General features: G+C 41.3%; 1 protein-coding gene across 4 annotated transcripts in view; it reads right to left on the reverse strand.

The window, feature by feature from the left end:
• The window catches only part of LOC148012092 (ATP-dependent Clp protease ATP-binding subunit CLPT1, chloroplastic-like), a 54,669-nt gene extending 27,049 nt beyond the window's left edge, over positions 1 to 27,620 (reverse strand). For all 4 annotated transcript variants that reach the window (XR_015689095.1, XR_015689096.1, XR_015689094.1 and 1 more), the window contains exons 1-4: positions 27,305 to 27,620; positions 26,937 to 26,972; positions 26,744 to 26,853; positions 3,088 to 3,267 (exon numbers count right to left, since the gene is read on the reverse strand). Coding sequence is in view for 1 of the 4 variants with exons in the window: in XM_087669452.1 (XP_087525578.1) it covers positions 3,088 to 3,267; positions 26,744 to 26,853; positions 26,937 to 26,972; positions 27,305 to 27,552 (574 nt within the window). In the remaining 3 variants the exon portion in view is untranslated. The remainder of the gene's footprint in view (positions 1 to 3,087; positions 3,268 to 26,743; positions 26,854 to 26,936; positions 26,973 to 27,304) is intronic.
• Between the last annotated feature and the right edge of the window lie 366 nt (positions 27,621 to 27,986).

A 27,986-nucleotide genomic window follows, 5' to 3' on the forward strand; every position in this document is an offset into this window, starting at 1 on the left:
TCAATGACACCCATCTTTATGTAAGCCGTAGCCTTTTTATTCACTCTTGCCCAATCTGCATCAGACATTAGTGCGAGTTTATCTTCCTGCAAAGCATCCTCACAATCCTTTAGGAACAAAATGCCATACATATGGTCTTTCCAAAGGTCAAATCCATGACCATCAAACCATTTAATCTCCATCAAACTCTTTATGTCTAAACTGGAAGAAGTTGCAGCCATTTTATCACGAACACAAGAGTAAATGCACTAATCTGCAAAAGCACAAGCTGAACCAGCAAAATATATTGCTGTTCTTTCTCAACCAGAAATAAATCTCTGATGTTTGTATGTGAACCAGCCACATGGGCAAAAGATACAAAAATTTACCAAAATCTACGCAAATCCCCAAAATTTCGAGTCCAAAATTGCATAAATGTCAGTCAATCTGACCCAATTGAGCAAAACTTTGCCAATACATAAAAAGCCCCAAATTTCTGGGATCCAATGTCAAGAAATTTTGCTCAAAGGGGTAAAATTTTGACAAAATTGGTAAAATCCCCAATTAAATTAGAGTCACCGCTCGCAATGTCTGCAATTTCTAACTCGAAATTTACTGACAATCATGAACGATGTCAAATCTAGGAAAAGCCCCGAATTTTTGGCTCGAATCCTCACAGATCTGTGATCTGTGCTTCCAGCGTGTGAACTCTCGTCAAAAAGGAGAGTAATTGAAGAGATTAAAGATAAAAATTTGATTTTAAAAACAAATAAACTGATGCGGGGGAAAGGGGGAGAGGGGGGTTTTCCGTTGACCTTGCCCCGTCAAGTCACATCCATGCACCCGTTGCCTGCTTGCCGCTAGCATCATGCTAGACCCCGTCTACACGTAACAACCTCCACGCAGGTCCTCGCGTGCGCGTGCGCCTACAACCTGCGTCTCCTATCGCTTGGTTCCCCCGTTGACCTATCGTTGGCTGCCGGCTGGTCTTCTACATGACGCTTCTTTCTGCGACTGTAGCCCGTCAATTGCCAACCATGTCGCTGGTCCCGTTAAGTCATGCCTTACTTGCTGTCGTCGCCTAGTCTTGTTGCTACACGCTTGCTGGTCACCCCGAGCAATATTCTGCTCGTCTTCTATTCGACTGCTCGGCTAATGGTCTTCTTCACGAGAAGCGTGCACAAAAATCAGCTCTAATACTAGTTGTTGGACCAAGAGGGGGCACAGCACAGAGAGAGAGGGAGGTCGAGCTAGAGTGAGCATGAGTGTGACGGCTGGAGAGAGTATAAGCAAAGAGAAAGGTATGAGTCGATTAGAGTGTACCAACAATGTGTTGGTACACAAAAAATAAAATGTATTTATACTTAGGACACATAAAGAGTGCGTTCACATGTACAATGTGCATGTAGTATACACGAAGGTTACCGGGCCTTTATATCCCAACATTGGTTTTATGCAATAGATCTTTAAATTTCTTAAAGTACACATCCAAGCTCTTCTTTTCTATATCAAGCTCAAATAATTTTCAAAAATTTCGTCGTTCATGAGACATTTTCATTAAGGATTAAAATTTAGCTCAAGTCATCAACTTAGGGTGTAAGCCCACCCACCGAGCATACACCTTCCCTTGTAACATTATTTGTATTTCTGCAATGTACTAGGCGTCATCGAACTAATACAAATCAAAATACGCCATCCATTTGGCCAACCATAAAGCGATGTTCATCTCATCACATTCCTTCTCCCCTTTACAAGGATCATGTTGGAATTGAACGAGTAATGTCCTCATGGCTACGGGTACAAATGGAAAATGAGAAGTGCGTAGCTCACCTTACTTCTGCTGTATTTCCTTTACTTGATCCTAGAGACTCGCCACAAGAAAAGAATCTCTGTCAAGTTTGAAAGATCCCTCTACTTGCAACAAGCAAGCCCCTTGCTTCCAATAGACAAGCCCTCCCCTTAAGTAGAACCTATGCTTGCATATATCAAAACCATGTACCAAGATCTCTTCGTATTTTAATGATAGTTTAAAAGCCCAAGAAGCCCAAAACATGGATCAAAGGGCATCAACACAAAACCCATGAGATGGCATACACTTCTTGTCATCCAAAAACACCTCCTTGCTAATAAATTTTTCCTTGTTATAATTTTGATTTACATATGATGTGGATGTAAGTGTGACTGCAAAGGCTGATCCTTTCACACAATGGGAGATGCAATAAGAGGAGGAGAATCGAAATGATGTTCACAAATGGAGGATGCACCATCAAAGCACTCATGACCATGAGGCCAACACATCTAGAGCAATTGCAACACCTTCTGACTTTGAATGACGATGTAATCACTTGTCATTTTGAGTTCTCAGTCTTGGCATATCAGATATGGCCTTGATGCTAGAGCCTTGCACTTAACATATTCAACAATTAGCTTCTATATGCCACAGTTTACTGTTTAACTTCATTTTCCATATCATTATCCCTTTTTTGTATGGTACAGCCTCAATATTATATGACATGTCACACATCAGTCTTTAGTCTTGACTCTTGAGTCTTCATGGCATGTGCTTGTTGTGATTTATGGTTATAATTTCAATGTTTCTCAAACAATAAATGCTAACAATATGAATTAAAGTCATCTCTTCATAGTTTAACAGGTCCTTTCTTGTATATTGTGACCTGTCTTGAGTAAAACAAATATAATGCAAGTAAAATAACCAAAACTCCCAGTTTTGTAAATTCTTACATGCTGTCTCCTTAGGTTTGTCTGTCCTCTATCCTTAGGTTTGTCTATCCTTGCCTTTTATATCAAACCATAAACAGAATCCTTGCACAAAAGGTGCCTGAAACTTGAATTGGTTGGAAAGGGCTATAGTCTCATTCTACAAAAGTTTGTGCCAACATGGTCAGAATACAGTTTTTTGAACCGGGGAATGGCCAACTGTCTACTGATTTGGTTAACCTTAAACACAGCATGTCCTTGACAATAACCACTAATTGAGAACTTTTGTTGGCAATAAAGATTAAATGGTATTGGTTCAGATTGAACTTGGGATGATAAAAGATGGTTCAACAAACATTTACATATTTACAACATTCCATATTGAATTACCTGTTTTGCTTTTCAGTTCAACAGCCCAGTCCAAAGCTTTTTGTGCAGGTTCAGTCAGAGGAGGATGCTCTGGGCTGAAAAAGTACATGTCTGCCTTTCCTAGCAGTTTGACTATCTCATCTTTGACTTTGAATAGAGTAATCCCATAGGCTCGCAGATATCTGGCTGCCTGACTTGTGCCTGCACAATCCACCAGAAGCTGATATGTACCTTCTCACAGCTACATGAATTGCAAGAGTGCATGTGTATAAGAGTGATGCATGACAGGTCAAGCAGCAAAGAAATTAAGAACAAAAGATCAGCAAACTAGATCTGAGCTATCAAATTATGCTGATAGTGTTATGTAACAGTGGCTCAAACCTCAGGGAATAGGAAATTAAAAAATAGATAAAATTTAAAATTTAAAAAAAAATCAGTGTTAAACAACTTCACGAGTATTCAAAGACATTCTAATAGCACACTTTAAACATCACATTGCATTAAATTTGCTCTGGGATAAGAGGGCTGAGAGAGAAATGAAATGATATATTAACATCTACAAAAGGCCAAAATGACCTGTGAGACCATGAGTTACAACTATTTGTGATGATACAACTGTCTGGAAGAAAGTAAGTGTAAAAGAAAATCAAGCAAATATGCCACAATATAGTGGTAAAACCCTAGCTGATGCAATCCTGGTGTACAAGATCCTCAATAATCCATGAGGTGTAGAGCCAATGATAGGGGGGGCATCATGAAGGTCCATATAAGAGGATATCATGAAGGTACATGTGACCTCCCTCAAGCCCGAGCAATGATCATCTGTATCTGCACATGCATGTGGCACTGTCCTCGATGTCAAGGTCTGGGGCATCAGGATCGGTCAAGCTAGACAGCGGGATCAAACAGTGTCCCTCGTGTAAGCATAGGCTGCTGTAGTGTCAGGGTCTCCTCAGTGGTCCTATGCTGGGGGTCTCCTGGATCACCCTCGTGATGAACTCTCTAAGCCGTCTCTATGTAGGACCTTTGTCTTGGGGCTTTGACTGTTGAAGAGCCTCTTTCTAAGTCACCATGTCTCCAAAAGGAAGAGACCAAGGCATCTCTGATCTGCATAATCCATGACTCTCAATAGAGGGCCAAACATATCTCTGAAACAAACAATGAGAGCAGCCTTGGATCTCATAGAGGAGGCTAGACACGGACATATTTAGTGCTCCTCGATCTCTACTTCGAGCTGGCAGATCTGGCATATGCGCTCCTCTAGTGGTATGGATCTATATCTGCCAGTTTCAATCTCTAACTGATGTGAATGTGTGCAACTAGCCAATAGCACATCTGATCCCGTGAGATAGATGAGCATCCATGTATCTTGGGCAAATAATAAAGCCATCATCTGTTAGTGTGGAGAAGATGCTCTCTGTATTATGCGATGTTTGTCCCTAGTTCCCACACTGGTGCTAGCTAGGTCCTCCTAGTGTCGAGGTGGGAGATGTCTACACTAATGATCTTGCCGATCTCTGACCAGCTAAAGGTAAGGGATGGTGCATCCCAGGAGTATTGAAAGGGGGGATGTTGAGGCCATGTAGCTCAAACAAGGGGCATGCAATGGGTGCAAATGCAGCCTAAGGCAGGCAAGTCAAACGCACAATCGGTCTTGCATCAAGTCAACTAGGTGGGAGAAGACAAAAGCAAGGAAAAAAAGGGGCGGCAATTACCTTGTATTGGAACAAAGTTCCCAACATGGAACAGGAAGCTTTGAATGTTACAAGCCTGTAACATTATAGGACAACTAACATGGAATGTTCTAGTCCGGTGGAACGTGTATTCCATCACTAACCATTGGGGAAAATCCTTCTGGCATTCCAAGACCCCATTCTACCGGTTTCATGTTGCTGTGGTTTATACCCGCTAACATTAACATATGATGAAGCTTAACCCTTAGCCCCTCCACAAAGTTAACATTTGATAACCACAAAATTCCAACAAATGCTCTACAAAGCACTCAATTGAAACTGGTTTGAGGATTTGCAATGTTTTGATGCAGCAAACAAGAATCAATGAGTACCTTATTGTGCTAGAGTAAGTAATCCAATAGTAATCTAAAAAAGCAATTACTTTAAGAAACTTATGAACTATAGGCATCCAAAAGTCTTAAGAGTTTCAAACATAGCAACTAAGAAACACGTTTCTTTTAGTTTGAAACTTACGAAACATTTCTTAATGTACAAAACGTTTCTGAGAGTAAATATTGTGGTTTTTTTTTTAGTTGGAACCCAAAACATGGTTTTTTTGACAAAAACTGTTGGGCAAATATTAAACATGGTGATGATGATGTGTAATGACTCATGAGAGCCTCAACATTTTGGATGAGAGTGATTTTTTTGTGATTTTGTTTAGTTATTGGACTTTGTCAATCTAGTATCCATTCCTATCTTGAGAGTTTATTATTATACGACTTTAGTCTCATTTATGAGTTATTTATAATATATTATGATTCATTCTCGATTTTGACATTTTATCACTTTGTTTTGAAATGAGAATCATAATGTTGCAACTTGACTCAATCTATATTGTAGATAGGCTATTTACATGTTTATTTCAATTTTCTTTGTACGATATATATGAATCGGAATGTTTGAGTTTTAAACCATAGTATAGCTTGTCCAAAGACTAACTTGGACGTAAGTGACAAGTCAATAATGGATCATGGATATGTAACGTATTATTCTCAATTGACTATTCTCACTCAAGCTCAATTGGTCATTCTTTGTTTAAGATAGAGACTTCCATAGAGGTTTAGAACCTCTTTTCCCAGTCAAAACTATTAAAATTCCCTATATAAAAAAATCTGCATTCCTTATTTTATCCTCTTTTCAAAGAAACTTACAAAACATGTTTCTAATGTTTTGTTTTAAACGTTTTTTGACGTTTCTGGCTGCAATGGTTTCAAAGTTACCTAATCCATGTAGCCACGTGTCTATGTTGAGAAACCCTTCACCCGCAGTTTGCGTTTTTGCATTGTTGCGTTTTGCGTTTAAGGTTTGCAGCCCCAAAAAGGGGCGTTACTCTAGACTAACTGTGCCTATTTATAGGCCACTCTCTCACTCATTCTTCACGGCTGATTCATTCAATCTGTCACCTCTTCTCTCCAACCTCTCCACTACCTTCACACCCCTTCAAGAGGACATTTCGGTTCATGGTTCGTGGCTGTCTACATCATTTTCCTTGTGCATGTATCACATTCACTCCATGATTCAGAACTTCCATCATTCCATTCATCAGAGTTTCTTCTCTCTTCTCTTCTCTTCTCCATGTTTGCCGATCATCTTTTGACATGGTATGAGAGCTGGATCTGCTCAAACAACGACAAAGATCCTCCACTCCAATGAAGGCAAAGACCGATGGCAGGTTCGGCATCCACTTCTCTTCTTCCACTGCATCAATATCTCATTTTTGCAGGTTTTAGGTGTTTTCAGCGTGCTGCCCACACCCCTTTCACAGAGGACATCACAATCTCAGCTGTCCTTTGTTGTTATCTACAGTTTGGTGCCTGTTTCCAGTCTTCCACCCGCAGTTTGCAGCTGTTTACAGAAAAACGACTGTTGCTGATCACTCTCCATTCAAAAAACAATCTTGTTTTTGCAAATTTCAGGTATTTCAGCTTGTTGTCCACACCCCAAACGCAGAGGACATCGCGGTCCAAGCTGGCCATTGCTGTCTACAACAATCTGTGCTTGTTTCCAGCCTATCACACACTGTTCGGAGATGATTTCAACATATTGACTAATGCTACTGTTTTTTCCTGCGTTTTTAGTCTTTCTCTCTCCTGCAACCTACGTTTTTAGTCTCTCTCCTCACCTGCGTTTTTAGTCTTTCTCTCTCCTCACCTGTGTTTTTCTACTGGTTGCAACCTCTTACTGTTGGTCGCATCCTCCTCCCACAGGCAGCTCTCACTTCCAACCCTTCCACTACCCTCCCACCCCTTCAGGCAGACATTGTAGCTCGTACTTTACACTGCCCTTCCACCCCTTGAGACGGACATTGCAGTTCGTGGTTCATGGTGGCTGACCTCTTCCTTCTTCAAGAAGGCACACTGGTATCCATGGCTTCTTTACCAACAGATGACCAGACTACCGGGTGCTCCTATTGTGGCATCACCGGACACACCACCGATGCTTGCCAACTTCAACCTTTGCTCCCCACCCCCCGAAGTAAATACGTCTTCCACCAAGCACTCCTTGTGCCACCTCTCCTTTTTGGGCCACAAAGATCGTTCTGCATTGGCTATCAGAGTACTGTGCTCAAGGCAATAAGACACATCCGATGCGCACTAAGTCCTTTCGAGCATATGGAGGATCAATTGGCACTATGACCTCCTGGAGATCGTCACAATGCCAACAGCAATCTTCTCCCACTTATTTTCAGGTACAATGGCTTCCACGACCTATGGATCTATAGTCCGCTCCATTCAGAGACAGTGATTGTTTGATACCGTCTTCTTGTCAAGACGCTCCTTCGAGAGACAGTGGCTTCTCGACTCCTTCCTCTTCTTCAGCTACCCAGTCCCCTCCACTGAGAGAGAGCGCATTTTGCCCACCTCTTGCTCATTCTAAGCCCCACCCTTCCTCACCCTCGACTACTCAGGTTCGAGACGCTATCTTTGGGAGCTCTTTGGCACCCCAAATACCTTCTTCGGCACAACCAGCGACACTTCCTTCGTCATCAAACATTTCACAGTTCATGATCCATGAGTTTTTGGATTCCCCGTCTACTTCAGAGGGGGATTCAAAGGGGGGATGTTATTTCCTTGCCCTCAGAGGGAGCATCTACTTCTTCTTCGACTTCAACGGGAGTCCCTCCACCTCCCACTCAAAGGGGGAACCTACTCCACATGAAGTTCTTCACCCATCCTCTACTTTCTTGGGGTGGCTGTCTTCGACCACTCATCTCTTCTACTGATACCCAGGATCTTCAAGTACCACGTAGATCGGGACCTCGAAGGTTCAGCCATGACTTGGTGAGGCCTTTGTATTCCTTCGAGCATGGATGCATGGAGCTAGTGGCTTCTCTCCCGAGGTTGAGTTTCGAATTCTCCAATTCACTCTGTCTACTGTTTTTTGCTGCAGGTTCCCTTTCCGGTGGAAATCTTGGATCTTAGGGATCCTCTACATCTTCTTTCTCCTCTTCTCTTCTTGCCTTGGTCACTTGATCAGCATGGAGCCACCTCCCGAGATTGAGTACAGGCATATCCTTATGGTTCTCGGCACCACACAAAGTCCAACATTCCTCCTATGCATTGCATGTTTTCATCATCTTTGTACTAGGGCACTTGGGCAAGTGAACAATTTTCCCGCGAGGAACATTGTCCAAGTGGCACCTGCTACACGAGCATTCTTCAGCATATAGCATTGCATCTTCACCTCACTCTTCTCTTGTTCCCCTTTCTGGGCCTAAAAGGGGTTGTTGAGAAACCCTTCACCCGCAGTTTATGTTTTGCATTTAGGGTTTGAAGCCCCAAAAAGGGGCACCACCCTAGATTGACTGTGCCTATTTATAGGCCACTCTCACTCATTCTTCACGGTTGATTCATTCAGTCCATCACCTCTTCTCTCCAACCTCTCCACTACCCTCACACCCCTTCAAGAGGACATTGCGACTCGTGGCTGTCTTCATCATCTTCCTTGTGCTACAACGCCCTTGTTTCCTTGTATCACATTCACTCCATAATTCAAAACTTCCATCATTCCATTCATCGGAGTTTCTTCTCTATTCTCTTCTCTTCTCCATGTTTGCTGAGTTCACTCCGTGTTCCTCCCTGCAAACCCTACTATCTTGCTAGTACGTCATCTTTTGACCCTAAATCCCTCATTGTTCCCTCCCACAATAGGAGTGTCGCTAACTAAGTACACCTAGCTGATCATTCTTGTGTAGCTCTCGGCATAGCATCAAATGCCAACAGCTATCATTAGAGCTAAGAGGTCAAATGCCATTAAAAGAAATACAACCAATCTCAGTGCAAAATTAGACTCTTCCAAGCTTTATGCCCCCATTATTCTTCCTTTTGTATACCTTTGCACGACAATAACCACCCCTTCATTAGCATAGCGCATTTCAATTGGGTGGCCTAGTGCCAACTTAATTTGATCTTCTTGGGTGGCATCCCATATTCTCACCCTTTATATGCCTTATGGAGATACACTAGGGTTTGCAAAAGAAGAAAAAAAAATAGCGTATAACCACGGCTGAAACACTAATACAAAAAGCAAGCTTAAAGAATGAAGATAAAGTTGAATGAATGAAGAGTGTTGAATAATGCCCAAAAAACAAAGCAATCCAACAACCACTAGCTCCCGCAAAGTGAGTTCAAGGAGTATTGAAAGCGTCGTCTTATGGTGATGAATCCAAAGTCTAGCAACCACCATGTCAAGGCAAATAAGGATGCAGTAGACTAGGACTAAGGGTGATAAAGTGCAACAACTATGGGCCAATCAATGCAGTAGATTGATGTAGAATACTTGAACAGCAAGGCAACAAGCTAGAAACCAAATTGTATCAAGCCTCTGAAGGTATAGAGCTTGAACAGCAAGGCAACAAGATGTAAACCAAATTGAAGGTGGTCTCTAACGTTGGAGAAGAGTAAACACAGCATTCTATAGCCTAGCTTTCATATCCTTGGACATCTCGACATCTCGATGGGTGTTAGTAGCATTGGCCACAGTGGTTATGAAGTGACTTAGTGCAAATGCACTAACAACTACATTAAATGACAATTTAAATGCCTGGGGAGCCCGGATCATGGATCAAAGGACATCAACGCACAACCCACAAGATGGCCTATAAAGCCCTCTCCATGAAATGGGTGGACTAATCTAGGAAAAATGACAAAATCCTAGAAAATAGAAAGGAACATAAGGTCATGGTTGCACAAGTTCATCCAAGTAGATATGGCAACCTATGACATTACAAAGTATGACAAATCTTGCAACAAATGGAATCAAGTTCAAGGCTCGTCAAAAGACCTAGAACTTTGGTCAAGGAAAAGCCTTCGTGAAAAGATCTGCCAAGTTGTCTTCAATGGGTATGTAAGACAACTCTACTTCTCAAGATGCCATCCGCTCACGAACATCATGATAATGAACTTCTATATGCTTCGTGTAGGCATGGAACACTGGATTTTGAGCAATGGCCAAAGCACTCTGACTATCCGTGCAGATAAGTGTCGCAGCCGTCCGGTGCACATGAAGATCTGCAAGTAACTTGCAGAGCCAAACACACTTCACTGTGGCTGTGAATACTGCTCTGTACTCAGCATCAAAACTAGAAGTAGCAACTATAGTTTGTTTCTTACTGAACCAAGAAACAAGAGAGGTACCCAAGAAGAAATAGTTGCCACTATGAGAAACACAAGAATCTAGACATCCAACCCAATCACTCTCACAATATCTATGAAAAAAGAGTAAAGAATCCGCCTCGTAGAGAAGGCCAAGATCCTGGGTGCCTTCAAGATACCGAAAGGCACACTTCACTACTTGCCAATGATATACTGAAGGCTCTACATATATCTACTCAACTAGAAGACAACAAACTAAAGATCGGGCCTCATGTGACATATATAAATCAAGCATCCAACAGCCTCCTAATATAAACTAGAATCAAAGGATCCACTAGCATCATCAAAAGTGAATCTAAAACCAGGCTCCAAGGGAGTAAACACAAGCTTGCAATCCTCAAATTGAAAGCGCTGAAGAAGCTGCCTAATATACTTGGATTGTTTCATAATGATGCCCCCCTTAATGGTGGCAAATTGGATACCCAAATAATAGTGAAGTAGACCAATATCTACCATGGCAAATGCTTGCTGTAAATCAGCCTTAAATGCTCCAGTTTCCCTGACAAGCATGTCATCAACATAAAGCACAAGAATAATAAAATCCAATCCCTAATGTCGAATGTAAAGAGTAGCCTTGGTAGGGCTATTTTGAAATCCAAGATGCTGTTAGATATGCTCATTGCTCCACCCTCATAAGGTGCCACCTATGATCCATGGTGCTCAAAGTTGTAAGACCCCCATTATGAGGAGAAGCCATAAGTGAGCCCGGACATTGGTTGAGTCCTGACTTGTATATCAGATGAGGTCTATGTGACCGGATGGCAAAAAGGTGACCGTTGTGGGACTAATCTTTGGGTTAGACAGAGTAGTTAAGCTGGTAGCAACTCAAGGCACATTGTATCGAGTTGCGGGGTAAGAGAGTTATTAGGGGCCTTAGCCAATGGTAAAGGGAATATTCCCTAGAATATTCCCTGTCCAACTAGTGGAGGTACATATGGAAGGTCAACAAACACATGCATATAGAAGGTCAACGGACACATGGGCACATGAAAGGTCAACAGACACAGGTGCATATGGAAAGTCATCCATCATGACCCCCTTCACAAGTTATAAAAGCTAAACCCCTTCACAGCCATCTATTATCCATCTTTCACCCAGTCAGAGTTGCTCTTTACCTATCTTCTATCTAGATTGCCATCTAAGCTTCACACTGGAAGCGCATGGGTGGACAGAGCCATCTTTGTATCAGTTGTTTGGAGATAAAGAAATTTTGTTATTCTCCTCTTATCTGTTGTGTACACTCTATCTCTTTCTCAGATTCTGTTCGCTGCGACGTGTAATTTTTACATGGTATCAGAGCCCAGGGGCTCTAGGGATCGAAGAGTACGCAAGAGGCAAAGGCTTCAACAGCAAAGAGGAACAATGTCGTCTTCCGGAAGCGGTTCTGGCGCATCAGGAAGTAGTGCAGGAGATGGTGCTACTATATCAGCAATTCAAACATTGAGCATTCGTCCACCAACCTTCAAAGAAGAACCACAACCTACCCTCGACCCATCAAATTCTAGTGTAATGATTCCTTCGAATGCAGATCTTCTACGAGCTTGGAAACGAAGGAATGCAGATGCATTGTGTGCCTTAGTTACAAGCTGTTCTGACAGTGTTCTGACTTTGATTCAACATACAACCAAAGCATCAGAGGCTTGGAATATACTGAGGAGTCACTATGAAACACGAAATCAAACAAGGATTCAAAACTTGGAGAATCAACTAGGAACGGAGAAGTTTGTTGAAGGAGAGACGGTTGAACAATTCATCACTCGAATTAAGAATCTGCGCAACCAGATGGTTGGCACTGGGATACAAAAGACTAGCGAAGAGCAAGCTCGGAGGTGTCTTCGAATTTGTCCACAAAAGTTTGATGGACTAGTAACTACCCTTAATACTCAGGTGAGACCTCAAGCTTTGACTTTTAAGAAGTTTTGTGCATTATTGATGGAGGAGAAGTTGAGGCTAAAAGCCCGAGAAGAAAGCAACAATGGAGATGCTGCATTCTCTCCCAATGCAAAAGGCAAAGGTGGTTCCTCCACCAAAAATGATGGGGACAAAAAGGACGGTAAGAAGAAGTTTCAAGGAGAGTGCTTCTACTGCAAGAAGAAAGGACATGCAATCGCAGATTGTCGTGTCAAGAAGGCAGATGAAAAGAATGGTACCCTTAAAAGTAAAGGGAAAGAGAGTCAATACAGCTGAAGCAGAGTTGGAAGTTATTCATGGCGACCAGTGAGAAAGTATACTCCTCGGCGCAAGAAGAATCTACCACTGACTCATGGGTGTTGGATAGTGGGGCCTCTCGTCACATGACCAACAAGAAAGGTTCTTTTGTTGCTGCAAATGGTGAAGTCAAAAAGCTTTCAGATGTGTTGTATGTTCCTGAAATTAGGAGAAATCTATTAGCAAGGTATGGTTGCTCACCTACCTATAGTGACTGAATTGAAGAAATCATGTGAAGCTTGTATGATGGGCAAGCAACAAAGAAAGGCATTTCCACAAGAAAGCAAGAATAGAGCACAGGCTCCTCAAGAGTTGGTGCATGCTGACTTGTGCGGTAAGATGCCTACACAGACCTTGGGGGATCTTCTTATTTTAGGTTGATTGTCGATGACTACAGTAGGAAGATGTGGGTGTACTTCCTTCGTGATAAGGCTTAAGCTTTTGGTAAGTTTAAAAAATGGCTAAAACTAGTTGAGAATGAAACAAGGAAAAGTGTGAAGAAATTTAGAATAGATTGTGGTGGTGAGTTCAACTCAAAGGAGTTTAAAGACTTTTGCAAGAGCAAAGAGATCAAGCGTCAATTGACGATGCCTCACACCCCTCAGCAGAACAGTGTTGTGAAACGCAGGAATCGCACCATTGTGGAGATGGCAAGATGCATGCTAAAGGGCAAGGGATTGCCTAACCATTTTTAGGCTAAAGCTGTTAATGCTACAGTCTACATTCTAAATCGGAGCTACACAAAGGCTCTGAAGGAAAAAACACTTCATGAGGCTTACACTTGTAAGAAACCATCTGTCTCACATTTCAGAATTTTTAGATGTGAATGTTATGCACATGTTCCAAATAAGAAGAGAAACAAGTTAAAACCAAAAAGCAGAAAATGTATCTTCTTGGGTTATAGTGATGAGCAGAAGGCTTACAAATTATATGACCAAGAGGCAAAGAAGATCATCGCGAGTCGTGATGTGGTGTTCAAGGAGAAGCCGCATACAGTGGAGAAGGAGAAGGCAAGTTCTTTCACTTTATCATCAAGCAAAGAAGTAGTCCACTATGAACCTGTCCCGAGAGCTGTCCCTATCCTTAAGGAGGAGGAAGCATCATCTTCAGATGATGAGGAAAAAGTTCACCAACCTGACATCACCCCACCGGAAAAGCCATTGCCGCGTTGGGTGAAGCAGCTCTATGACCACAATAATCCTATGCCTGCATCTGTTGAGGAGAAGGCAGACAAACCAAGGAGGTCTCAGAGAATAGAGGAGCAAAGGAGGGCTCCTGCTCACATAGTCAATATGGCCTTGATGACTGAGATTATGAGAGAAGTAAAGGAGCCAACTAACTTGGAAGAAGCACTTGTAGATCCAACATGGAAGGCAACTATGCAAGCCAAGTATGACAGCATAATGAAGAATGACACTTGGGAGCTAGTGGATCGGCCAGCAAAGCGGAAGGTTATTGGCACCAAGTGGATCTGGAAGGTAAAGTACAAGGCTGATGGTACCTTAGAAAAGTACAAAGCCAGACTGGTTGCCTAGGGATTTTCACAGGTTGAAGGATTTGATATTCAAGAGGCATTTGCCCCAACTACCAGAATGACCACTATTCGCATAGTACTTGCATTGGCCGCCCACAATCAGTAGCCAGTTTACCAAATGGATGTTAAATCAACGTTCTTAAAAGGTGACCTCAAGGAGGAGGTATGCGTGGCTCAGCCGCTAAGGTTTAAGGCCCCCCATTCTGAGAACAAAGTGTATAAGCTAAAAGAAGGTATTGTATGGGCTAAAACAAGGCCCCAGAGCATGGTACCAACGGATAGATAAGTTCTTTTTAAGCTTAAACTTCAAAAGATGTGCCTTAGATACTAACTTGTATGTTTACAGGGATGGTAAAAAGTCTGTAGTAATTGTTCTATATGTGGACGACCTTCTTATTATAGGTGACTATGAAGATATGATCAACCAAACTCGAAAGGCTTTGAGTTCTGAGTTTGAAATGACAAACTTAGGCTTGCTGCACTATTGTTTGGGGATTGAAGTCTGGCAAGAGCCAGGAAGGATTTTCATCTCTCAGAAGAAGTATGCATGGAAGATCTTGAAGGCGTTTGGCATGACCGAGTGCAAGGAGATAGCTACACCTATGGAGGTGAATGCAAAGTTATCCATTGAGGATACATCAGTACTAGTAGACATTGGGAGGTACATAAGGTAGGTTAGCAGTCTAATCTACTTGTGTAACACCAGACCAGATATCAGTTTTGCTGTTGGTATTTAGAGCAGGTTCTCAAACAAACCTCACGAGAGTCATTGGAAAGCTCGGATGCGGGTACTCAGATACTTGAAGGAAACTCTTGACTATGGTATCACATACAGTTCCAGAACTTCTCTTGTGGGGAATTGTGACTCAAATTGGGCAGGAGACAATGATTCCAAGAAGTCTGTTTCTAGTTATTGTTTCTCTTTAGGCTCAGGAATTTTCTCTTGGATTAGTAAGAAGCAGCCAACAATTGCATTGTCTTCTACCGAAGCAGAGTACAAGGCAGCTTGTTTTGCTGCATGTGAAGCAGTATGGTTGAAAAGGATCCTATGGCATATGGGAGTGCAGGATGAAAAACCAATTGTGCTGAGATGTAACAATCAGAGTTGCATCACCATTGCCAAAAATCCAATGTTTCATGCGCGCACCAAACATATAGAGATCCAGAATCACTATGTGCGTGATTTGATCGAGGATGGGATAGTGAAACTGGTCTACTATCCAATAGAGGAAAATGGAGCGGACATCTTCACCAAAGCACTAACAAAGGATCTGCTTCAAGTTCATCTTCACAAACTTGGCATTGGGCCAAGGATATAGTTTACCTGCGGGTGGACATTGAGGGGGGGTGTTAGATATGCTCAATGCCCCACCCTCATAAGGTGCCACCAATGATCCATGGTGCTCAAAGTTGTAAGGCCCCCATTATGAGGAGAAGCCATATGTGAGCCCGGACATTGGTTGAGTCTTGGCTTGTATATCAGATGAGGTCTATGTGACCGGATGGCAAAAAGGTGAACGTTGTGGGTCTAATCTTTGGGTTAGACAAAGTAGTTAAGTTGGTAGCAACTCGAGGCACATTGCATCGAGTTGCGGGGTAAGAGAGTTATCAGGGGCCGACTAGTGGAGGTACAAATGGAAGATCAACAAACGCATGTGCATATGGAAGGTCAACAGACACATGGGCACTAGTTGGTAAAGGAAATATTCCCTAGAATATTCCCTGGCCAACTAGTGGAGGTATACATGGAAGATCAACAAACACATGTACATATGGAAGGTCAACAGACGCATGGGCACATGGAAGGTCATCCATCATGACCCCCTTCACAAGCTATAAAAGCTAAACCCCTTCACAACCATCTATTATCCATCTTTCACCCAATCAGAGTTGCTCTTCACCTATCTTCTGTCTAGATTGCCATCTAAGCTTCACAGTGGAAGCGCACGGGTGGACAAAGCCATCTTTGTATCAATTGTTTGGAGATAAAGAAATTTTGTTATTCTCCTCTTATCTATTGTGTACTCTCTATCTCTTTCTCAGATTCTGTTCGCTGCGCTGTGTAATTTTTACAGATACAATAGATGAGAATATATACGAGCGTGTCAATCCCATGAAACTTGCTTTAAACCATACATACAAAGCCTTCTTGAGACAACTAACTTTGTGCTTAGAGTCTTTAACTGTAAATCCTTGACGTTGAGGAACATATATCTCTTCAGTGAGATATCCATGCAGAAATGCCATCTTGAGAGAACTGACTTTGCGCTTAGAGTTTTTAACTGCAAATCCTTGACGCTAAGAAACATATACCTCTTCAGTGAGATATCCATGGAGAGATGCCATCTTGATGTCCAACTAATGCACCTCCCAATGAAAATGGGCAACAAGGGCAATAATACTCCTAATGGTAGTAATGCGAGAGGTAGGGGCAAAAGTCTCCTCAAAGTCCATTCCTTGTTGTTGGGCATAGCCCTTGGCAACAGGGTGAGCTTTGTACCTATCAATAGAACCATCTCACATTCTTTTAATTTTAAAACCCATTTGGTACCTATGGCACACTTGCCGTGAGGCAAGTCACATAGCTCCCAAGTGTCATTCTAATGGATGGAATCAATCTCTATCTTCATTGTTTCCACCCAACAATCATCTAAAAATGTATCTTTATAACATAGAGGTCCTTCATTGCATGTTGTAGCCAACAATGCACATGCAAGAAGATTATGTTGATCCTTGCGAGCACAGGCTCACGTGTGGGCAGCCAAAGGAAGAGGCTGTTTGCTGCCTCGAAGAGTGTCTAACAACCAATGAGGTACTCTTTCAGGCTGCTGAAATTCAGCCCTTGTATGCTCCAATTGATCTAGAATAGGGGGCTGCTCTTCGAACAAGGTATCATGATGATGTTGTGGCTATAAATCAGGCTGAATAGACTGCTGTAATGTATCTGTAGATGGTGGAAATGAAGGCTGAGAAGTAGGATCACCATCGTTTCCAGACATCGTTTCATTAAAATTCAAGGATTCTCGCATAAAAGATGTCAGAAGCATCAATAGTAGACAATTTTTGACAATCCAACAAGGGGTGAGAAGAATTTTCAGCAAAAGATAACATCTCTGCTAACAATAACCTTGCTTGTAGAGGGTTGTACTATCTCTCTCTCATTAATCCATCACTTCTCACTCGTGATTGAGTATTGCTATGCATCGATTAATTCTTTCATTCTCATTCATTTTCCATTAAATTAATCACACAATTAAGAAATTTGATAAATTTTGTAAAATTTTGACCCGAATGATGTTCAATGTCACGCTCGGCAATGAATTCTGCCTCAATGTCAATGAAGAATGTCAAATTCTTGAAAAGCCCCAATTTCAATGGTAAAATTGAAGTGAAATTCAGTCGATTTGTTGAAAAGCCCGAAATTCGATGAAAACCATCAGCTAATTTCTTCGATTTGATGAAGGATTTTGTGGATTGACGCGAGAATACCTCAACTTTAATGAAATTAGGAGTAAACTAGGTGGGTTTGGCAAAACCCCCCAATTTTGGCACAATTTGTGCTTGAGAGAGGTAGCTGGTGTGAAGAGCGGCCTGATTGAAATAAAGGAATAAATAAAAGAATGCCTTTCTGTTTTTTTCTTTTTTAAAAAGTTGGTCAATCGGGGACAAGGTGACAAAACGTCGAGATGACATGGCGTAGACAAAAAACGCATGACTGGTGTGATACATCGCAAGTGTCTATGTTGGTAGGAAGGCGGCAACTAATGGGCAAGTGGCTGAAAGGTCGGTGACGTGGTGTTGCACCCGTGTCAACAAGAGGGACACGCAAGGAGGCAAAGGCTCGTGTTGTGGGTATGTGCAAAGCACACAGCACTTTGTTGAATGTTGAAGAGCTTGTCGGCTAGTTTGGCCAGCGTAGCGTGTTTGAAGGCAATGGACAAGAAGCAACTAACATAGTGTCAAGTAATGAATTAATGCACAACAATACTCGATCACGAATGAGAATAATGAATTAATGAGAGAGAGAGAGAGAGTACACTGCTCTAGGCGATCACACTAAATAATGCCACACTTGTTCAAAATAAGACACGAAGTGTTTTAAATAATAAAATATGAAGCCCTAACGGCTTAACCGTCATAGAAAACCCTAAAATAAACCCTAACCCTAGTATCACTTGGTGCTAGGACACTAGGAACAACAACTACATTTAATGATAGTTTAAATGACTAGGAATCCTGGATCATGGATCGAAGGGCATCAACACATAGCCCACAAGATGGCTTACAATGTAGAAGACATTACATAGGGAGATGGCAACTAAGGAAAAACATTGCCATGTCCTCCCATAAGATTGTCCTACCAAGGGATGCAAGCTCATCCCGCATGTCCATCTTGTTAATGTGATCCTACATAGAAGAGGAATCATCAACAAAAAGCATTTGAAGTTTCTTCTCTATGGTGATGCAATGGACAAAGGTCTTCTAATGATAGAGAGAAGAGAGCTTCATTCATAAATCCGTTTTGGTTCGAAGTCTATGCATCTACACAAGGACAAAATATCATGAAAGCATGAAATCTTATTGCTTTGCTTAGCATTTGATTGAAAGCTAATCAAATATGCAAATGTGATTTACCCACGTGAGATGCATATCAATTAGTTCACTGTGTGGGACCCAAGACCTCGAGATATCAATTGCTACTAAAGGCAAACGTTGTATTAAGTTATACCTGATGGGTACTAGGTGGTACCGGATGTCAAAACTTGGCCTAGAACATTTAATTAGCCATTAGTGTCAGTGGTAGTGATACTAGGGAACTAGTATTAATTAATTAAATAATGCCCATTCTAGGCTAATGAGTACTCAAGATCACTTGAGTGATAAATTGGCCTAGCAAATTTAATTGTTGGCTAGTTACATTAACTTTTTTAGGCATTAAAATTATTTTCAAAAAAAAAATTTAAGTGGGCTAGATAATGTAGGAAATTCGGTTTGGAAGGCTTTATTTGGGACATATGTCAATCTACAATGAAAGCTTTATGCCATTTGCATTATCTTTCATCTCTAAATTTCTCTAATCTTGGTTTTTGTGAGCATTTTCTCTTTGGAAAGTAAAATAAGTTGTCACATAAGAGAGGTAGTGAAAGTAGAATATTAAAATCTATTGATTTTATTCATAATGTTTTTTTTTGGGGCAATGCCCATGGTTTTTCATTGGGTAGAGCATCATACTTTGGCACTTTTATAGATGATGCCACAAGATAGGTTAGGCTTAACTTATCACTCTTCTGTTGGATGCATTTGAAAAGTTCTTGGCATTTGTAAAGAGTTAGTCATGCAAGAAGCTTTTGTACTTTAGGACTAGTAATGGTGGAGAGTATACCTCATATGCCTTTATCAATTTTTGTGAAAGTTGTGCTATCAAGAAAGAGTTGGCAACACACTTGGCTTTTTCATGCTCGGTGGGTCAAGGACCACACACAAGAATGTATGGCACAACTACTTATGGTATGCAGCAACAAATGCTTGGTGTGTAAGGCCCAATGTATCCGAATATGGCTGGTAATATGCATAACCCCATGTATTGCAGCATTGGTATGATGCCTAGGGCACAAAGTGGCAAGTTTGGTAATGCAACTACACCCTGAAGTGCTTGTGGGGCTCAAGGAATGAGCATTGGTCATGCGAATGCTTCTTTTGGTGTTGGTCATGATGCAACTATAGCAAATGCACCCTTTTTGCGGCAGCTAGTGTATGACAACTTGACTCGCAAAGGAGTAGGAAAAGACTATGATGAGGATGGAAAAGGGGAGAAGTTTGAGTCCTTCAATGGTACACAAGATAGGTTGAAAGCCTTCACTTTTATTCGATAGTTTGATGCAGCCTATTCAAGGGGAAAGTTCACCAAATCCTCAAAGACTCAAAAGGCAATCACTTTCTTAAAGGGAAATTCATTGCAGTGGTGGTCCACACTCCTAATGTAAGGAAGAGCACCATCAACATGGGTATAATTCAAGCAAATGTTTGCATCAAATTGATTGACTAGTATATTTGAGGTGGACATCAAACAACTTGGAATAAGCTTGATGCAATGCAATGCAAAAACTTAGAACACTATAATAATAGGTTTTGGGATGCTTTGCTCCTTGTAACTTCTTATTGTCTAGTTCCTCTTCATGAGTAAGTGGAAAATTATATATGTGGACTGCCTAAGGGAATCATGGATTTTTGCATTAAATCCACTGTGTCTAGCATGTCTCAGCTCGTAGACTACCACTACATCTAATGCATTGCTACATGGGAAAGATTCGAGCTTCCAAGAAAGTAGGAAGAAGCTGAATAGGAAGTCGTCAAAGCTTGCAAAAAGGGCAGATCTGATGATCAGTCTAAAAAGAGGTCAAAACAGCAACGAAAGGGCTGGCAAACAGTTGTACAACATAGGGAATTAAGGGCTGCAAAATAAATGCTTTATTTGTGAACAGGAGGGTCACATGGCTAAGGATTATCCCAATAGGCAGCAAGCTGGAAAATGCATGCATCATATGTCAAAAAGTGAAGTACAATAGGCAAAAGATGTGGAGTTTATTGCAACCCTTGCCTATTCCGAATAGACCTTAGCAAAGCATTGTTGTAGACTTTATCTTTGAGCTTCCTAGTACACCTATAGGGAATGATGAGATTTAGGCCATTATTTGTAGGTTCAGAAGGAGGCCCATTCCGTTCCGGTGAGGAAGAAGATAAAGGCTGATCATGTGGCTTGCTTATTTTTGCAACATGTATTTAACTATCACGGCATGCCATAGTCAATCATTAGTGATCAACAAGCTCAAATGGCCAATTTAGTTTCAAAGGCCCTATTTGAAAATATAGGTGCCACACTGAAATTTTCTCCATCCTTCCATCCACAAACAAATGGTCAACTAGAAGAGGCAAATTCTACAATGCTTGATCTCTTAAGATGCTATGTATTCGAGTATAAGTCATAGTGAGAATAGTATTTGCCTTCAATAGAGTTTGCATCCAATAATACAGTGCATAATTCCATTGGCAAAGCTCCATTTTAGGAGGTTATGAAAGGTGGCAAGAAAATGGCCCCTATTTTGCACACAAAGAACAAGATCTTTCAGGCTGATCAGTATGTAGAAAACATGGATGCAATCTATGCAAAGGTTAAGTATGCTCTTCAAAGGTCTCAAGAAAAGCAAAAGACTGCAGTTGATCACCATAGACGTGCTTTGCAACTTACAAAAAGTTATTATGTGTTGCTACATTGTGAAAAGGCAAGGTTAAAAGGATGAAAGATAAAGAGAGGTTTTATCCGAAGTTGAGTATGAGATACTACGGGCCCTTTCCGATGCTAGAGAGAATCAATGATGTTGCTTACAGGCTGAAATTGCCTCCAAAGTCCACACTAGCAGATACACAATGTCTTTCATGTGAGCTTATAGAGGCCTTTTCATGGTGATGTGCCTAAGGATGTATCCGCTGAAATTGAGCTAGAGGTTGAGGAGCTAGATGAGATTGTGATACCTAACCAGATTTTGGCACATAAAGAGAGGAAGATTGGAGGTAAAGTTTCTAGAAGGTATTTGGTGAAGTTTCAAAACTAATCACCAATGGATGCTAAGTGGATGAAAGAGGATGACTTGGCAAACCATCCTCACTTATTGCACCTTTACCTCGAGGATTTTCAATTAGATCTAGGCTCAATCAAGTTCAATAGCACAAGGGTTCCAAGCATCACCTAATGCTCAAGGGGGATAATCCTTAGTACTCATTAGTCCGAGAGTTGGCATTACTTAATTAATTAATACTAAGTCACTTGCATCATCATTGACGCTAATGGCTAATTAAATATTCTAGGCCAAGTTATGACACCCGATACCACCTAGTACGAGTCAAGCATAACTAATTACAACTTTTACCTTTGGCAGCACCAACTAATATCTTGGGGTCTTGGGTCCCACACTATGAAATAATTGATATGTACCTCACATGTGCAAGTCATATTTGCACATTTGATTAACTTTTAATCAAATGCTAAGCAACGCAATAAAATTTTATGTCCTTGTGATAGACCACCCCCTTGAAATTCGTGCAATCATCCTTGATTGCATTGCAATGTGCTATAGCAAAACATATTGCACTGGAATTTCCCAAAAGGCATCTTAGTGAAAACAACATTGGCCACTACTGCTTAACCATGCTAATGCCAAAGACTTGCCGAAAATTTGCAACTAGCATAAATAAAGCATAAGACTCATAAAGAATACAAGACTACTGCTAAGAACCATAGAATGTAGTTGTCATTAGCATTTCTCAACTATTCTAGCAAAGTAACCATAGCAAAGCATAAATTGAGTATAAACTATGGCTGAACTGTCAATGGCATTCATACAATATGTTGTTGTCCTCAAAACCAACTGAATACCACTAATATTTAATGATTGTCCATTGAAGACCAGCAAGGGATAATCAATCTTTGATGATCATAGCTTGATGCAAACTAATGTATACTTATACAAATGTATAGTTTCAAAGCTGCAATGAAAATCATACCCATTTGCATACCAACTGCATTGACTAGTACATTGAATAGTGACCTCATGGTAGACACATTGTTAGCATAGTATCTTGGGCACACACTAAATACAACCGAGATCCACTGTACACGAGAGTTGTCCATCACTGGAGGAGTGAAAGTGCACTTGGGTGATAAAATTGGCCTAGCCAATTTATTTGTTACCTAGTTAGATTTTCTTTTGGACAGAGAAATAATTATGAAATTAATTTTCAAATTTTATTTTTTGAAAATTAATTTAATGGGTTGGAAAATGCTGGAAATTCAATTCAAAAGCTGCCACCTAGCAAAACTTGCCCGTGCAAGTTTAGGAAAGCTGAATTAGGACTGAAGGGAGAGGGAAATCTCAATTTTACATTTTGGAGTTGTTGGAAAGAGAGGTTGAGTAGTTGTTGAAGGTGCCAATATTTGAAGGCTTTGGACATAAATTTTCATTGTATTTTAGGAGAATTCAAGAGACCAACCAACCTCCATTAAATTTGGGGCTAATTTATTTCCCAAGGAGCACAGGTGAAGGTCAATCCCCTGGAAAATCAAAGGACAAATTGATTCGAAGGCTTACTAGTCATTTATGACAACAAGATGCACTTGGATTAGTAGAGGAGGTTCAAGAATCTCGATTGTACTCCATCCATTTGTAATACAAGTTAAAGAAATATTGCAAGGGACACCCAAGTTGAAGAAATACCACAAGGGGCGCTAAGTTTTGGGGCAATAGGCTATCCAAGTTAGTGGTAACATTTGCATTTTCAATTTATGTGAATTTTATAATAAACGATAATTAGTGTTTAATCAAGTTATCACCACCCTATTCGAGAATAACGAATGGTTTCACAAAATCCTATAGACTCATGAAGAGAAAACATTGTACTCTAGAATTGAGCGGACACCAAAGGACTACTTGGTCCATCATAGAATCAATATAGGAATCCTACACCAAACAAGGGATTGGGTTCGTAACAAACTTCGACAAGTGGAAGGTGTTGAGAATACAATCCACTTCATAGGGCCAAAGGGAGTAGTTTACATCCAGTCAACCTTCTTTGGGGAGAGAAGAAAGCATAGACACATCAATAGAAGGTGCCATCACGGCTAAGCAAGGACCTACAGTATGGGTATTGCAATAAACATGTAGAGAAGCAAGGAGGAGAAGTGTACTCCAATCATCTCAATCTATCAAAGTAAGATTGTGGCTCTAAACATCAATCTTCACATCGCTAGGTTCAAGACAATTTGATCGATGGAACCTGCCACAGACATGCCGTGATCGAGTATGTATACGGATTAATTCTTGTTCATGCCATATGAATCCACACCCCATGTGACCACACCCTTAACAAGATATCCTCGAGCCAACCATGCGAAACCACCCTTGCTATGTCATCATAAAACCTTCTAGAAGATATGCCATGTCATTGCCTACATCATCGATAATGTCATCATGAAACATTCTAGAAGATCATCAGCAGCCCTCCAACACCTATAAAAGGAGGGGCTCGCCATAAAGCTCCTCACTCTTGCCAATGCCAATCTTGGGAACTCAAGGAGTCGAGACCTCCAAGCAAGTAACTTCGAGTTCCAATTCTAGTTCTTGTTTAGTCATGGTTTTTAGTCTTGTCTTGCCTTCCATTTTACTCCTATTGTCTTGTCACCTTGTAATCTCCTAGTATGAGATCTAGTCTAGTATGGTCTTATAGCTTGTTCATCCCCCTCAAAGAATTTCTTGTAATTCTAATATCTTGTATCCATACCTACAGTCCCAGATTGTGGGATCCTTCGTATCCTATCGAGTCCTATTGTCTATACATGTGGTCCCAAGTTGTGGGATTTTTCATATCTTGTTAAGTTATCATTGTACCTTGTGCCCCTACGTGGAATTATCTTTTAATCAAAATTCCTGTAACAAATCCTGTATCTAGTCTAGTCTCTTGAACATAGTCTAGTGCTCCCATAATAGAACCACCTATCGAAGGAGACTAAATGGTCTCCTCGTTTAGATCATCAAAAGGATTGAACTAGTGGAATTCCATAATGTTTATAGACCTTTCGATGTGAGGCTGCCCGAATGGAAGGTAAATCAGCTATACTCTCCACAAAGAAGTTGCAAATGCCCCTCACAAGTCACACAAGGCCCAAATAAGGTTGAAATTTTGCATTCTTCGCAACAAATATACTCCAAGCAAGAAGCTAAGTGTAGTTTCCTCTCTTAGAACCTAAGAGTCCTCGCTTTGGATGATGATATCAAGCGAGAGTGTCCAATAGAAGAGTATGAACATGAAGAGAGAAGGAAAGAGAGACACTACAATGAAAGAAGAGAAATGGTGGACTAATCAATCCCTACACCCAGCCCAAGGCATCAACGAAGGGACTAGATCAAGCTAATGACAAAATCCAACATCGGAAGACAAAGGAAAGTCTCTAAATTGGAGTGTGCTGAAAACTTGAAAAGTAGAATAATGACCAGCCAACTAGGAGCGTGCTATATATAGCCAATTAGCAAATAAACTGGCCAACTATTGTATAGGAGTGCCAAAAAACTTGGCCAACTACATAAAATAATGGAAAAAATGCATTCACCTACAGTAAGAGCTAATCATCACAAAAAACTCTGTGAATGTGTACACACTCTAACCACTGAAAAAGAAATGTGAGGCTGAAAATAAACCTCAAACATTGTGAACACACCTAAAACCGACTAGAAAAGAAATGGATGCTCTAAGTAAAAATGGGCAAAGATGGGCTGAGGTGGAAGAAGTTTTGCCCTACCAAAGTGAAAAGGAAGATTACAGACTGCTGGTTGCTTACACAAGTTTGAAGAGGCTACAAATACGAACACACAAAATGGGCCACAAAAAGTCACAAACAAGCCTAAAACAAGCCAAGCATCAAAATGTCCCACGTCTCCTAGCTTGTCTCGAGGACGAGGGAACAAGGGGAGAGCTATCAAGGATGGATGGGGGGATGTCCCACATAGATTGGAACAGGTCCCCCAAGCTAGGATGGTTTGGGCAGCATTATTGCATTTTGGGGCCCTATCCCAGCTATTCCTTATTAACTATGCCCCTTTGCCACATGCTTTTGCGGAAGCTACTTCAATAGAGGAGGCTCTACCACAAGACACTTGGCAGCCGCCACATAGGAGAAATTGGTTTTTAATGAGCGGAATCGAAACCTAGCAAGTCGCAAATATCTAATGTTTTTTATCACACTTGATCAACAGCAAGCTGAAGAATAAGACAAAGATCTAACAATAGGGACACAGAAACAAGGTACAAGGGCAGGAAGGGTCCTATTAATTGGTAAGAGAGCATATTATCTCAGTCCCTTGATTCTAATTATGGGAAGCTGGGTGTCTACCAAAATTTTAACAATGACAAGAAAACAAATAAAGAGCAGATTGCCAACATCCTTTTGCAGCCACTCTCCCACAAATCATAGAGATCATGATATGTGCACTAATCCGTTCAACACTGGCCTTTTGCCCCTTTTGATGTATGAGAGACTTGCCAAATTGCATGCTGTTATTCTCTGCTTTTCCATCATAACACTTTCTAGTTTGTTGTTCATATCAAGGATTTGCAAGCAGTTGAATCATGGCAAACTCATCTAGAAACGAAAAAAAGAAAGAGGTGCACCAAGAGAGCATCGGTAACTGCTTGCAGTAAATGCTATAAAAATTTAGGGGTAATGCTTGGTGGAATTGCATGCTGTACATTCTTCCAATAAAAACAGCCAAACAACCGTGTTTGCTTAAACTACACTAGGAAAATTTTTCTTCTTTTTTTCTATGCGGCAGATTCTTCTAGGTGCCAACACCTCCCATACGGCTGAGGCAAATACTACTAATCCATCCCTAGAAATCAAACTCAGCTGGAACACATGCTCACACTGCTGGTGGCGAGCAGTCTCAAATGGATTAAATTACAAAATTGAATTCGAATGAATGTGATCAGCCATAAGTTACCTTCTGTTAGCAAGCCCATGAGCAGAGCTTCTGTTCCTGTGGTAGGATACTTGAGTTTTCTGGCCTCCAGCTCGGCCATGCTGAATGACTTGATTGCTCGAGCAGACCATCTGCCATTGCAGGACAAAAGGTAATCAGGAAGGCAACACCAGCAATTCCCTGAGTACTAACGTGTGAAAGTAAAACCACTGACCTGGGTCGATTAGGGCTAGATACTCTTTCAGGAAACCTGCATGACCAAGCCAATCAAAAATGAGAAGACTCACACACACATGCATGCACGCAGACGTGTTGCTTTATCCTGGGTAAACCACAAATCATTATGTCGTAAACGTGCGATCGGAAGGGACTTCAAAGATTTCGTGGCAATGTCCTTTCCAGTGAATAGAAAAGAGTGCTAACCCGCGGCATGGTAGCAAGGATGCATCTGTAGGTCTAAAATGACTGTAAAAAACACACACACACACCCCGCGCACGCTCACGCGCACTCTCTCTCTCTCTCTCTCTCTCTCTCTCTCTCTCTCTCTCTCAATGAAGTGAAAAAGGGTAGAGATGCTGTACTGCGAGGGGAGCATCATGCGACAAGAGCGCTCGGTTCTTCTTCTGCCATTCCGGCCAGAGTGGCTGGACCACAACAAGGCACAGGAGCTTGGAGAAGAGCGCAGAGACGACCCTGCGAAAGAGGAGCAGAGGCGATGGCAGCTGATACTGCTGCTGGTGTCGACGGAGGCGTGCGGAGACGAAGGAGAGGAAGAAGTAGAGCTCGAGAAGGCGAAGGAGGCCACTGCGGTGCAGGCCGCCATGTCCATCTCGTAAGAAGAAAGAAGAAATGAATTGGTTTTGCTTTTGGCCTTGTGACCGGCTAAGAAGGTGCACATAGATAGCGATGAGAGTGTGTATCTTATGTCCCATTAGGTTCGGTTCAACAATAAATTTCAATACAAAGGACAACTCCATAAGACATTGCTACTCCAAATTCTCAAGATAGATATAAGCATGTAAAATAACTTTGTCGAAAGGCAAATCAAATATTTTTTTAAAGAATAAAGAATGAAGTGATAGTGATAGGTGTCCACCGCTTACAATTTATAGGTGTGCGGGTATACGAGTATTGTCACTATAACCACCACTTACAATTTATAGGTGTGCGGGTATACGAGTATTGTCACTATAACTAATACACAAGCGACTAGGCACAAGTACCTTTACCTCCAACAATATCCAAGAGAGAAGGCATATCTTC

The sequence above is a fragment of the Lygodium microphyllum genome, chromosome 27 (genome assembly GCF_053477565.2).
Source record: "Lygodium microphyllum isolate KBCC chromosome 27, Lygodium_microphyllum_v1.1.10, whole genome shotgun sequence".
NCBI classification, from domain to species: Eukaryota; Viridiplantae; Streptophyta; class Polypodiopsida; order Schizaeales; family Lygodiaceae; genus Lygodium; species Lygodium microphyllum.